Raw genomic sequence first — 15,000 nt, 5'->3', positions numbered from 1 at the left:
TACCGTGTAGTATAAAACCTCATGATGGAGGACTGACCATTAGAATTAACTGCATGCCTAGTACAACAAAAAGGATGGAACTGTCTAGGAAGATCTGAATGTAACGGATGGTCAGAATTATGAAAAATCTTATGCAACATGCATAACGAACTACTTGAACGACGGTGCCAAAGATTAATAGCAATTGAAGAAGACACAGACCTAATGTGTTTCTCAAAAGTAAATTTTTTGACAAGAATCGCGCCTAAAATGTTAAGCCATACAGAGTTAAAGAAACATTATCAATGCTAATATCCGAATGTTGAAGAGCCACTGTCCTCGACCTACTTACAATTATACTTTGAGTTTTGTTAGAATTTAACATCATTCCCCATAATTTGCACCACACACTAATTTTAGCTAGATTATTAAGGGATTCAGTAATCCCATATCTACATTCAGGAGATGGAATTGATGCAAAGAGAATAGCATCATCTGCATATGCAATGAGGATGTTTTCTAGGCCAAATCACATGTCATATGTATATAGTATGAAAAGTAAGAGGCCAAGAATACTACCCTGAGGAACACCAGATATCACATTCCTATACTCACTATGGTGCACATCAGCAATAACTCTTTGAGATCTATTACTTAAAAATTCAGTAATGATGCTAAGAAAAGACCCACCCACTACCAACTGTTAAAGTTTGAAAAAAGGGGCCCCATGATCAACATGGTTAAAGGAAGCTCTAAAATCCAGGCCAATCATACGAACTTCCTGACCACGATCAAGGGATTTCTGTACAGCATTGGAGATTGTAAGAAGGGCATCACATGCTCCAAGGCCTTTCCGAAAGCCAAATCGCAAACTACGGAACAGATGATTATCTTCAACTAAAATATTTAGACAATTTGCCAAAAAACGTTCAAAAACTTTACATGATACGAGAGTTATGGAAATTGGGCGGTAATCAGCTGCCACAAACGCATTTACAAAAGGGAGGAACAATGCCAATTTTCTATTAAGTGCTAAAAGAACCCATTCTTGCTAACTTTCTGGGAAAACAGATGTACAGAAGTATATATATATATATATATATATATATATATATATATATATATATATATATATATATATATATATATATATATATATATATATATATATAAAGTGACTGATAAAACCTATAGACTAAAGATAAAAAGTTGGAAAAAATGGTCAACATGGTGGAGCCGATACACCATGCAAGACTAAATACCCTCCAGGATAGCCACTTCAACTGAAGAGAGGACAGTAAGGATGGTTTATATAAAAGATAAACAGATAAAAAAAAGACAGCCTCTTGATAACAGCCAAAATAGACAAAACTTTCATGAACTCGGGTACCATCTGACAGTCAATTTTCGTAAAAAAAAAAAAGAAAAAAAATAGTCAACATTTGATATTGTCTTGAGGAGAACTTCTCGACTCTTTTACTGCTTCCATCAGATCCTTGTCCAGGCCACAAAAGTTTGTATTTAGTTCATAGTCCCTTTCTGATGGTGAATCACTTATTCCAATGGCACCAAGAGCACGTACAACATCGTTGTCATTACCTTCGAGATGAGCTTCCAGTTCTGACAGGACTTGAATTATAATAAGTGTTGACACAATGATGCTGTACTGGTATCATTAGTTGGACATCCATCCCTGTCAACACTCAGAGAAGGGTTTGCAATCGACAAGATTATTATTTTTTTCGAGGTATTCGTGCGTCACAGAAATTGGATCTTGTGTTTTCAATCCAAGCTTTTATATTTTTTTCTCATTTAGTCAGTTCTTTGCTATATCTTGTCAAAACTATCATCATTACGACATTTTGTGATGGTAAGATCTGCGTTTCAGCGAGCAATGATGGCATCCATATTTTTGGACTGTAAGTATTTGCACATACTGTTGGTGTTTGAAAGAATAACTGAGGATACAGAGTTCAAGAATGAACTCGACGTCACAGATTGCAGAAATAAGTGTACAACTATGAGAGTACCCTTTAAGATCTTTGTTATCTTCTAGCTGAATGAGAGTTTTGACAATTCTCTCAATTTGCTTGTGAACACTCTTCACAGCTTCCCATCTGCATGACCATCGTGTGATACTTATGGACTTTAAAGCGAGTGGTAAATGCTCATGTTCACCTTTGATGTCTCCAAAGAAAGCATGCCACTTTGGGCTAGCTTCAAGAAAACTATATTAACAATGAATTGTATTAATTGCATTGCATTATATAGTGGGACTACTTCTTTCATTGTGCCTTGCAATGCCAGATTCAACGAGTGTCCATGGCAGTGGACATAGATTGCAGTTTGTGCATATTTTTTCATTCTGGCTGCTAAACTTTTTTTCTTTACCACTTATGTTCAGGTTCCATCCAAACATTCTTCAACAACATTTCGAAGCTCTAAATCAAGGTCCCCAATTGCCTTTGTGACAGGAGCAAAGCTTAGCCATCAGTGGTCTTCGTCTCATACAAATCCTACAAATGGCTCTCTCTTTTGTTCTTTGTCAAGAAAACAGTGAAATAGTAACCTGCTCAGTGCAACTTATGTCTCTTTCATCTACTATTATCCCCCTACACACTCACACTGCCACACACACACACACACACACACACACACACACACACACACACACACACACACACATATATATATATATATATATATATATATATATATATATATATATATATATATATATATATATATATATTTTCAAGATCTGCATTTGGAATTCACTAATTAGCAGTTGAATAGTTCTTTTGTACTGGCTTCTCTGCCCGTAGAATGTCTGCCAAAATCTTGGGGGGGGGGGGGAAGGCTGCAGCAGCACTCGTACGCGTATGCATGCATACACTCTCTCTCTCTCTCTCTCTCTCTCTCTCTCTCTCTCTCTCTCTCTCTCTCTCTCTCTCTCTCTCCGCATGGAATGAGAAGCTTTTCCTACAATAGTTAACGCATTAGACATACCCAAAATAACGAACTGACCCCCGTAATTTCTTCCTATACAGTATTATCAAAAAACAGAAAATTACTATAACAGGCAATATGAGACGACGAGAAGTTTATATAACAACCGTGGCGTATTTGACAGCCGAAAATACCAGCTAATGCCGATGACAGTTAATAACATGGATTATGGTTGATAATTCCGAATTATTGATCGCCACCGTGCTGTTGCAAGAGAGAGAGAGAGAGAGAGAGAGAGAGAGAGAGAGAGAGAGAGAGAGAGAGAGAGAGAGAGATAAACTCTTTCGCTGACGTATTATTTAGTCGATGGAGATTATTATAAGACGCTGATGGGTCAGTTGTAACCCGTCCTCTGTTGTGCTCTATGGTTACCTAACGAGTGTAGTTCAACTATTGTTATTTTCATTTCTCAAATAGAGGCCTGTTCCAAATAGTTGCTGTTTTTTAAGTTAGAGGCCTAATTCTTGCCTCTAGTGTTATAGGCCTAATTCTTGCCTCTATAGCGTTATAGGCCTAACTGTTTACGATCGTCTAGTTACATCTATCTTCGATAGGTATTGGGTTTTAACATTGAATAATCTATAGTTGTAGTTTGAAATAATGGTTGTGAAAAGAACTAAATTCACATTAGATCTAAAATCCTTCCTTTGATTTTCATAATTTTGGGTAACAAACTGTAATTATCATAAAACGTCAACCCCTTATCCCATCAGTAGACATCAGCATCATTGCCTGCAAATATCCACAAAACAATTGCAGACATAGCCTATATGCACAACATCAAGATGGACTTGCATGTGGCACCATATTCAATGATTAACAAATCAACATTTTCAATAATACAGTAACTAGATTTATTTTTCTTTCTTTAATTCACGGGTATTCCGTATGTATTAGCACAAATTCTAAAGATATATATTCTATAGACCTAGTATTGGCATTTACATAAATCAGGATCATCTATGTGCAGCAAACTTTCATAATTTGCATTCTCTGTAAACCAACACACAAAGCTTGTGTCAACACTTTGTGCATGCAAATTATGTGCACCATTTCTTTTTATCTTGCTTGTGTACCTTTTCCAGCTCTTTCAAGATTATCAACTTTAAATATTAAGATGATTCTTCAGTAAATCTTCCTGAAACTACACCTATGCTAACCTTTTTTTTTAACCCATATTCATTGCGTCCATACACTTCTCACTATATCAACCTCCAATCCCTAATTATTATTATGTAAAATATCACTTTAAATAGATTTTACTTTTGTATATTCACGTTTAACCAAAACTAGCTTTCAAAGAAATGATCTAGTTCATCAATCCGTTTATAAATTTAAAATGTTTGCTTTCCACACATTATTTTCGATTCACTTCTCTTACAGAACACCTGTGGTCCCCTTCTTCATACTTTTACAGTATAAACCTTTAAACATTTAGTATGGAAGATCAGCATTTTCAAGGTATACATAATCCAAACTTTAACAAATCCTATATTCCAAGATTAAATTATGTTTTTTTTTTTTTTTATCTAATATACCTATTGCTACAAACTCAACTATGTTTCCCCAATGACAAAATTATCTAGCATTCCAAAGCTTTTTCTACCCTCATTAGGTCTACAGGCTTTACAAACTTTCTTTGCAACTAAAACAATCTTATTTTTATGCTTTTGGTTCAAGAAAATAATTATCATATAATTATATCTTCAGTCACTCATCTAATTGACATCCATTCCTTTCGTCCTCCACCAAGTAGCACGCAAAAGGGGGGCGGGGGGAGGGCGCAGGGGTCCTGCCCATCCATATCGGAAGGGCATCTATTCAAAGAATGAAAAAAAAATCTATTTATGGAAATTTGGAATTGTATGCGTTACCGTCTTCAAACAAGAATCTTACAGAAACATATCTCTATTTATTCGACAACTGTCGTTTATACCTCTAATAAATTTTTGGTACCACACTTTTTAATTTGAGAAAATTTGGTACCACACTTTTTAATTTGAGAAAATTTGGTACCACACTTTTTAATTTGAGAAAATTTGGTACCACACTTTTTAATTTGAGAAAGTTTCGAAATGATAGCGGCATCCGGAAATGGGGTTCCATCTTTAAAAGGGAATGCCGGCTGATTCGGATCAGATTCGGACCTTGGTCTTGGCTGATTCGGACCATGTATTTAGGCAGATTTGGATAATTAGTAAGGCTCATTCGGACCATTTGCTAAGCTGTTTTAAATGATTAGAACACAAACACAAAGTTACCTTTGACATGAAGAGGCCCATAACCTGTTAGTTCCTTACTTCACACCACGCTGCTCTCTACTAGTGATGATTATTGTTTTATTTTTATACAGCGGAAAAAAAGTACTGTAGAATGTACGAGGGAAGAAACTCCCTTGTTCAGTTGTCGTTAAACAAACAGGAGATACATTTAACTCTACACATGTCTAGACATATTAAACCTTTGAATTTGGAAAATGTCGAAATTATCCACAGTGTAATACGTGTATTCAAATAATAAATATTTTGATAAATAGGGAATACGAACAGCGCACAGACAAGAAGAATGGTGCAGAGAGAAAAAGTGGGAGATGGTGGAATGACGACACAGCAGGAAATTTAGTAAAAAATGGCAGAGATCGCAAACTGATTAAAAAGTCGAAATTGAAAACCACGGTGTTCCCTTTCAAGACCTCAAAGGCCGATTCTATTTTCCACGGAATTTTAATTCGATCGTAATTGGAGGTGAACAAGTAACCTCCAGAAGAGATTAAAAATGAAATGTTTTTACTTAGCGCTTTATGATGATGTAACAGCCCTGATGAAATCATTGATTCTGTGATATATATAGAGCACAATTTGTGAAAGGTCATTTTCAAAATTGAAATTAATAAAAACATATCTGAGGTCTTCGATGTCGCAAGGTTGACTGACCAACGTGCCTCTAATCAGCATTGAAAACTGTATAATTCCAGTTGTTTTCAGAATATCAATTATCGATAGTTCTTATGTTTTGACATGGTATCCCGATTGTGGAATAGAGCTAAATAAATGAGGCTGATTTGCATATAATTTTGATAGTGTTTATTTCACCTTCTCTTTTCTTCTTTACATTTGATATGAATAATTTTTTCATTATATTTATTTCGAGTACATTATTCAATAAATATTTTATAGTTTTCACATATCTAAAACTTATACTAGTCCCTAGAGACCCATACTGCACGCCATTGCTCCACCTACGTTTTCCTTATGAATAGGATTTACTTCACAAATTCCTCTTTACATAATATATTGACACTTTCACATGTCTGAATACAACTTATTCATTATTGTTTACCCAAGTAATTTTTTTCCCAAACGTTCCCAATACTATGTTTAAAAGTTGTTGTTTTTTATTCATCTATAGCAGCCAAGACCAAAATTATCTTATAAATAATTAATTCATTTTTTAATACCTGCATCATATTCACCAAATCCTTCATTTTTACTTCCTACTAATCTTAATGAGATTTATCAACACTCCTCTGACTAACGTTATTTGCCCTTTTTTAATACATTCTAGTCCCCATAACATCAAAAGCCAATCATGTCTACCTTGCTGATCACTTTAGCTTCATTACTTTGACCTACATGTTATTCATAATAAACTTTCAAGTCTTGATTATTATGATACCAGTTTATGTCCTGCCCTAACTTGCTTCAGTCAATCATTGTTTGTTGCTCAGCCTGCACCTACAAAATAAACTTCAGCTAATTTCACTGGCTAAATCATTTACTTCTTTCTAGGTCTTGGAGCACATCGCAAGTGACCATGAAATTCCGCAAATTCGTGGAAAAGGTAGGTTAACTAACTAACAGACTGGCAAATTTGGCAGTCAAGCTTCAGGATGCAGCATGTTCATACACTCTTCAAGACCACTAAGCCTAGAACAGAACTGGCTACCACGATAAGATGTATGCATAGGTTGAGTTTTTAATTGCACGGCTAGGTTATCTATTCTAGGGTAAGCTGGCACTAATTCACATAGCTATACGGCAGATATACTGCAATGTACGACGAGTCACGATATTGTGTCATTGGTTGGTGGGTTCGTTCAAGTTTGGAAGAAAACCACCCACAACAAACCATCACTATCAACGTCCTAATAAGCAAGGTAAAAGCCTCCTAAATAAGGTTAGGAAAGAACGCAAGCTTTTGATGTCTAATAGTGTCGGTGTATGGGTAGTTTTTAATACTTATCTTACATACCGCGCTGCCAAAGTTCTCTCCCCGCCGAAGAATAAACTCAACCGCGTTTAGATCAGAATGTATCAACATACATCCCCAAGTTGGGAGGGATTTAGAGCTTACATATTATAGACAGACTGATTGGTATTTTCTCTCTGGGTGGAATACTACTTATCTTGCACACAAATCTTGATTTACTGAGGGTTTCGGAAATTTTCACTGAACTCTGAAGTGTAGTGGTAGGACCGTCGACGTAGTTTCCTCACAATGCGCTATAAAAGTGTTTACTGGTATCGTTCGGTGAAACTGTTACGAAGATATTTATAGAAAACACTTAAATGTCTTTTCTTTATATTTTCTTAATGTGAGATTTTCTCAAATTGTATACTTGATTTTCTTGATTGGGACGTACCATTATGCAGTCAATATATACTAAAAATTGCGCTTTTTTATGTTTTAATTTTGCTTTGGAACGAATTCAACAGACATGATTGGGTACGCGCTTGTCAAACTTTTACAAGGATTGATAAATACGACAATCTCAGATGAAATTATTCTTACAAACTGAGCAACTCGTTCTTTTATCCTATAATCTATTTTGAGTATAAATTATTCAAATTAGCATCTATTATTTGCATTACCTTACTTACATCTTATTAAAATAAATATGTTTTATATGCCTTTACAATCCTTGTCTTTTTTTTTCTTTTTTTATTTTTAATGTCTTGAAATGTAGCCCTTGATATAAAAATATCTGTGGAATAAATAGATACGTAAACCCATATTCTAGATGTTTTTTCAGCCAGATACATTCGCCAAAATGCTTAACATAATGTTAGGGAAAAAAAATACGAATGCATAATTTACTGTAGTACCGTAACTTATAACATTTTAAGTCAAACACAAAAAGGCAAATGTAAAACAATAGGTATATTTTCACAAAGTTATTCTCACTAAAAAAACGCCTATCTTTATTTAGGAAAAACGTGTAGCCTACAGTTTTATCTTATTTAATCCATTATTCTGAACTGGGCAATAAACCCAAGTGTTGGACTACAGTAGTAGTAGCAGTAGGTCAACCTTAAGGAACAAGTTGATACTACATACAGTAGATTTTTTCTGGTTAATCCGTTTAAGGCTGAAAATAAAAGTAATTTCAGACCTCTGACAATGAATATTGCCATCATTTTATTCAAATCTACAGGCAAAACACTATATATATATATATATATATATATATATATATATATATATATATATATATATATATATATATATATATATATATATGCCGCCCGTACCTGGACTGCCATTTAACTAAAGTCTACGGACAGCGCATCCCACTTTCATATGCTGACTGTAGTTGGCGAAAATGCAAATCCAGACCATCTTCAGTATATAATGTGGTCGTCCATAACCTAAAATTTATCTGTGGTGAAAATTTCGTCAAAATCAGTCGAGTAGTTTTGACGTAATCCTGTTCACAGACAGACAGAGCGATTCGATTTTTTTAACCTCCGTGGCGGAGGTAAAAACATAACGAATAAATGAAACGGAATAGCATTAAACCTGTAACATTAGCGGTATTGCAAAACAACGCATATAATCGGAAAGAAAGTGATTTATGACAATAAACTACTTAGCATAGTATTCGTCATTGTCGTCTCAAGTTCCTTTGACGCATACCTGAATCCGTTAACTCAAGGTCTAACTGTTCACGGTCGAGCGAATATAATAACATTTACAACGGACCTTATTCGTCCACTGCTGACAGATATGACGAAATGATTCCTAATGAATCTTATTCGTTTTCAAATTGTCTTTCATGAAGGGTGGGGCAACTGAATAATGATAAATGATGAGAGGCGTCGAATTGAAGACTTTTACATCGTAAGAGGATTTATTGTCAAAGTTAATTTTCGACAGCAACATGAGCAGAAATCTTCTTCAGTAGAACTAAACTTTTCTAATTGAATAACTAAATAAATATAAGTCTCTCGCTGATTTTGAATTACTGGAACAGTTCATCATAAATGGTTATAATGGTAGATAACAATTAATCTTTTGTAAATTACAGACACACTCGAAGAGTACGGATACAGAGCAAGTCACTATTAATCTTCTTCCGTCAGTAGAATAGCAATTTATCTCTAGTCTCAAATCTGACTTATTATTATTGAAACATTACAATCTTAATTTCTATTCAAGTCAAGCAAGAGGTAGGGGCACACTTAATACTTGTCTCACATTATAAGTCTAAGCCAAAAGTTACTACCAAGATCGGAACCTAGTGGAGTGACGTTTTGGCGTAATGATCGCCCACCGGCGACAAAGGGCACGCGACCATGGTTCGCTGTCTGTCTGTCTGTCTGTATAGATTGCCTTACCTTGTGTAAGACCCGGGCTCTTGCCTGTGGACAGCCCGGAAAAGAATGTAATTTGAATTGTAGAGCGTTATATGTGTATAAGAGAACTTGTAACTTGAATAGGGTAAGAGTAATTGATGTTAGAGAAAAGGGATTCAATTAAAAAGTGAATTTATTTGGTTCGCGCCCAACTCCCCTCACTTTACTCCCAAGGGTGAGTTTTTATGGCACCTGTCTCTATGGGAGTCAGGTGCTTCCTCCAGGAGATAGGTGGTATCCTTTTACTACGTGACATCTGTGATCTAGGTCGCCCCACCCCAACTCCCCCAATGCTTTTCAAACCTCCCTCATGCTTTGACCTAGGAAGTAAAAGAATCACAACAGTTTACATTCAACACAAATGGTACAACTCTTTCTTCAGGCCCGGTAGCTTGTGTTTAACCTGATTTCCACAATACCCAAGAATCGTGGCGATGAGATCATAGGTAGGCAACCACCGCCATACTTCCTGCGACTTAAATTAACCCCATTAATATTTTTATTTTAATCGTTTTATATGTGACATGTCTCGCTTTTCTTGGCAGAGACATATCATAGATTCTTGCACGCAAATGAAAATAAATATAATGTTGTTTAATCATGCTGTATGTTGATTTGGTCCTTACAAACGTGTGACGCTCAACAATAAAGTAATGGTAATAATAGTAATTATAAATTATAACTCCGAGAGTGCATACCTCCGACACCGTCAAAGACTTATGAGGACATGCCTTCAGCTACAAGAATTGTTAATCTAGCAGGATACAAATGAAATGTTAAGTCTATCATCTACCTCATTTAAGCTCTCAATTCCTCAAACCTTAAGGTTACATTTCTATCCGCAACTAAATCTAATTATTATTATTATTATTACTATCCAAGCTACAACCCTAGTTGGAAAAGCAAGATGCTATAAGCCCAAGGGCCCCAATAGGGAAAAATAGCCCAGTGAGGAAAGGAAATAAATAAATGAAGATAACATATTAACAATAAATCATTCTAAAAAAGGCAACAACGTCAAAACAGACATGTCATATATAAACTATTAACAACGTCAAAAACAAATATGTCATATAAACTATAACAAGACTCATGTCAACAAAAAAGCATTTGCTCCAACTTCGAACTTTTGAAGTTCTACTGATTCAACTACCCGATTAGGAAGATCATTCCACAACTTGGTAATAGCTGGAATAAAACTTCTGGAGTACTGCATAGTATTGAGCCTTGGGATGGAGAAGGCCTGGCTATTAGAATTAACTGCTTGCCTAGTATTACGAACAGGATAGAATTGTCCAGGGAGATCTGAATGTAAAGGATGGTCAGAGTTATGAAAAATCTTATGCAACATGCATAATGAACTAATTGAATGACGGTGCCAGAGATTAATATCTAGATCAGGAATAAGAAATTTAATAGACCGTAAGTTTCTGTCCAACAAATTAAGATGATAATCAGCAGCTGAAGACCAGACAGGAGAACAATACTCAAAACAAGGTAGAATGAAAGAATTAAAACACTTCTTCAGAATAGATTGATCACCAAAAATCTTAAAAGACTTTCTCAATAGGCCAATTTTTTGTGCAATTGAAGAAGACACAGACCTTAAATGTGTCTCAAAAGTGAATTTGCTGTCGAGAATCACACCTAAAATTTTGAAAGAGTCATACAAATTTAAAGAAACATTATCAATACTGAGATCCGGATGTTGAGGAGCCACCGTCCTTGACCTACTTACAATCATACTTTGAGTTTTGTTAGGATTCAACTTCATACCCCATAATTTGCACCATGCACTAATTTTAACTAAATCTCTATTAAGGGATTCACCAACCCCAGATCTACATTCAGGGGATGGAATTGATGTAAAGAGAGTAGCATCATCTGCATATGCAACAAGCTTGTTTTCTAGGCCAAACCACATGTCATGTGTATATAGTATGAAAAGTAATGGGCCAAGAACACTACCCTGTGGAACACCGGATATCACATTCCTATACTCACTATGGTGCCCGTCAACAACAACTCTTTGAGATCTATTACTTAAAAAATCAATAATAACGCTAAGAAACGACCCACCCACTCCCAACTGTTTCAGTTTGAAAACAAGGGCCTCATGATTTACACGGTCAAAGGCAGCACTAAAATCAAGGCCAATCATGCGCACTTCCTGACCACAATCAAGGGACTTCTGTACAGCATTGGAGATTGTAAGAAGGGCATCACATGCTCCAAGGCCTTTACGAAAACCAAATTGCAAACTAGGGAGTAGATGATTACCTTCAGCAAACCTATTAAGACGTTTTGCCAGAAGACGTTCAAAAACTTTAGATAATATGGGTGTTATGGAAATTGGGCGGTAATCAGTGGGACTTGAGCTACCACAAACACATTGTTGCAAGTGCCGAGGACCTTTCTTCACGTAAATCTGCGCTTAAAGTTTTGCGTAATGGTAATAAAAAACAAACGAGATAGGAAAAAAATATATAATTCTTAATTTGCTGGCGTTTACATACTTACTTTACTTACTTTGATGGCTGCTTTTCTGGACCCATACAGCCGGGGAACCCCACTCTCTACAGGACCCCCACTGTCGTTTTACCTTATTGGTTCAGAGTATTTAACGTTTCATGTCTCATATTCTTCATTTACTGTTAAATCGTCACTGTCTAAAGACTAATGAAATAAGAAACTCTTCAGTTTCCTCTTGAAAGCTTTAATGTCTTCAATCATTCGAATGTTTCTTGGGAGTTTATTATATAGTCTCGGGGCCGTATATTTAAAGGCTCTGGAGCCTACAGTAGACATATATCTAGGTTCCAACAGTTTGAAGCCATCTGTAACTATTCTTGTGTCGACATAATTTGTTGGCTGCGCAATATGTAGCAGTTCTCTTAAGTATTTTGGACGCCCGGTTCTGATAACTTGGTGGGTTATTGTACATGTTTTAAATTCAATCCTCGCTCATGTATAAAAAAAAAAAAAAAAAAAAAAAAACGGGACAAGTAAGATACAAGAAACAAGTAGAGCAAAATGCGGATGAAACACCCTAAATAAATAGATAAACGAATAAATAAATAAGTAAATACATCATACCACGAGCAAATAGTTCAAGTACGTACAAACTAAAGAAAAATAGTCGCTTCTTCCACAGATAATTAGGAAAAAAAATTGTAATTTTAGTTGGTTAGCGGAATGTGAAATGTGTGCTGAAGATGTGAACAGCGTATCACTTGGTAATTTACATTCCTTCTCTGACAAGTCGATGAATATTGGATGAATATTGATTGAGTACTAACTTTCTACGTCTCCATAATAGCATGCGAAACAATTACGTATTCCGGAGCCCACCATTCTCAGCGTTAGTCAAGTGTCCGTTTGAGATGATGATGATGATGATGATATATATATATATATATATATATATATATATATATATATATATATATATATATGTATTTATGTATATATATGTGTGTATATATATATATATATATATGTATATATACATATATATATATATATATATATATATATATATATATATATATATATATATATATATATATTATACTTTATTTGCTTAATATTACAAAAAAACTTACATAGGTAAAGATACATCATAAATTGTATACAATAATCTTCCACAAGACAGATTTACTTTAGCGAAAATATTATGTCCACGAATATATATATATATATATATATATATATATATATATATATATATATATATATATATATATAAGACTTTATTTAGCTATGGTAAGCAGCTCTTCTAGAAGGACAGTACAAAATCAAACCATTGTTCTCTAGTCTAAGGGAGTGCCATAGCCTCTGTACTATGGCCTTCTACTGTCTTGGGGTTGAGTTCTCTTGCTTGAGGGTAGGCTACACTCGGACACACTATCCTATCTTATTCCTCTTCCTCTCTGTTTTGTTTTTTTATCGTTTATAAATTGAAAGATCCCTTTTGATCTTGTTACTGTTCTTAAATATTTTATTTTGATTGTTAATTACTTCTCTTATAGTTTTTTTTCCTAATTTCTTTTCCTTAATGGGCTATTTTCCCTGTTGGAGCCCTTGGGCTTATATCACCTGCTTTTCCAGCTAGGGTTGTAGCTTGGCTGGTAATAATAGATTTAACAGTAATGATAATAATAATATATTTGGAATGCGGAAACACTAGAATTGAATAATGTTCTATAGACATAATGCAAATCTATAATGTATTCTTTAAATATGAAACTGTCTTCATTGTAAACAACTTTCCTGTAATATAAAGTTCATAATTCACGTGTTTCTGCTTTCTATTAATAATTTTGCTTTAGGATTAATTGATCATTCTCTTAGTTCGACAAGTTCTTTTTGTATCTACATTTTAACGTTGAGTAAAGATGCTGTTAAGTGTTACCCGTTATCGTACAATAAACTCTGTTTTTCTTTTGTTTCTTCGTATATCTACATCTGCGGATTATTTAATAATGGTGTAATCGGAGCACTATGGGCTTGTTACTTGGAAGATATATAAACCCATGAAAATCCGGACAGTTTTCTGCATTTTGATAAAAATACTGCCGTATTAGACTACATATTGCCGAAACTGATTCAGAGACAAGATATTTGAGAAAAAAATAATTCAACCTTCTTATGACTTCCGAATAAGAAGCCTTTTATTATTTTTTTTTTTTTGAAGAGTATGAGTGATAGAGGCGGAGTAATGGAAATTTTTCCTCTTATCGTAAGCGCATTGTTTTGTTGATTCTAAAGCCTTGTCCTGCATTGGAAATGGCAGAAGTTTTCACTGCCAACATCGACAAATTTATGGTAGGCTATTGTAATGATTGTCAACGATATATGCGCAAGGACTATAAAACGATACACTATGCGTGGAACATTTTATAGTCACTATAAAAATTTTAGGACGAGCTTATGATTCTATCTATGAATATATAATCATATAAGAAATCATAATTTTATTTTGCTTTGTTCGTCGTAGGTCTGAGGCCGTGTATTATTATTATTATTATTATTATTATTATTATTATTATTATTATTATTATTATTGTTGTTGTTGTTGTTGTTGTTGTTGTTACTTACTAAGCTACTACCCTAGTGTGAAAAGCAGGATGCTATAAGCTCAAGGGCTCCAACAGGTAAAATAGCCCAGTGAGGTGAGGAAATAAGGATATCTATAAACTACGAGAGAAGCATTAACAATTAGAATAAAATATTTTAAGAACAGTAACAAAATTGAAATAAATCTTTCATACATAAACTGTAAAAACTGTAAAAAAAAAAAAGAGGAAGAAAAACCAATAGGAAGAGAAATAAATAGAATATTATGCCATATTGTACCCTCAAGCAGGAGAATTCT

At 34.6% G+C, this 15,000-nt stretch overlaps 1 protein-coding gene across 2 annotated transcripts in view; it reads right to left on the bottom strand.

Annotated features, from left to right (window-relative positions):
- LOC137621532 (STAM-binding protein-like) overlaps window positions 1-7,378 on the bottom strand; it is a 110,982-nt gene extending 103,604 nt beyond the window's left edge. The window contains exon 1 of one of the 2 annotated variants that reach the window (XM_068351900.1): window positions 7,240-7,378. Coding sequence is in view for 1 of the 2 variants with exons in the window: in XM_068351898.1 (XP_068207999.1) it covers window positions 7,342-7,343 (2 nt within the window). In the remaining variant the exon portion in view is untranslated. The remainder of the gene's footprint in view (window positions 1-7,239) is intronic. The other variant, XM_068351898.1, reaches the window with a different exon arrangement.
- Between the last annotated feature and the right edge of the window lie 7,622 nt (window positions 7,379-15,000).

This window comes from Palaemon carinicauda, chromosome 28, assembly GCF_036898095.1.
Source record: "Palaemon carinicauda isolate YSFRI2023 chromosome 28, ASM3689809v2, whole genome shotgun sequence".
Classification (NCBI taxonomy): Eukaryota; Metazoa; Arthropoda; class Malacostraca; order Decapoda; family Palaemonidae; genus Palaemon; species Palaemon carinicauda.
The sequence above is the reverse complement of the archived record's forward strand: the minus strand, read 5'-3'. Positions and strand labels throughout refer to the sequence as shown.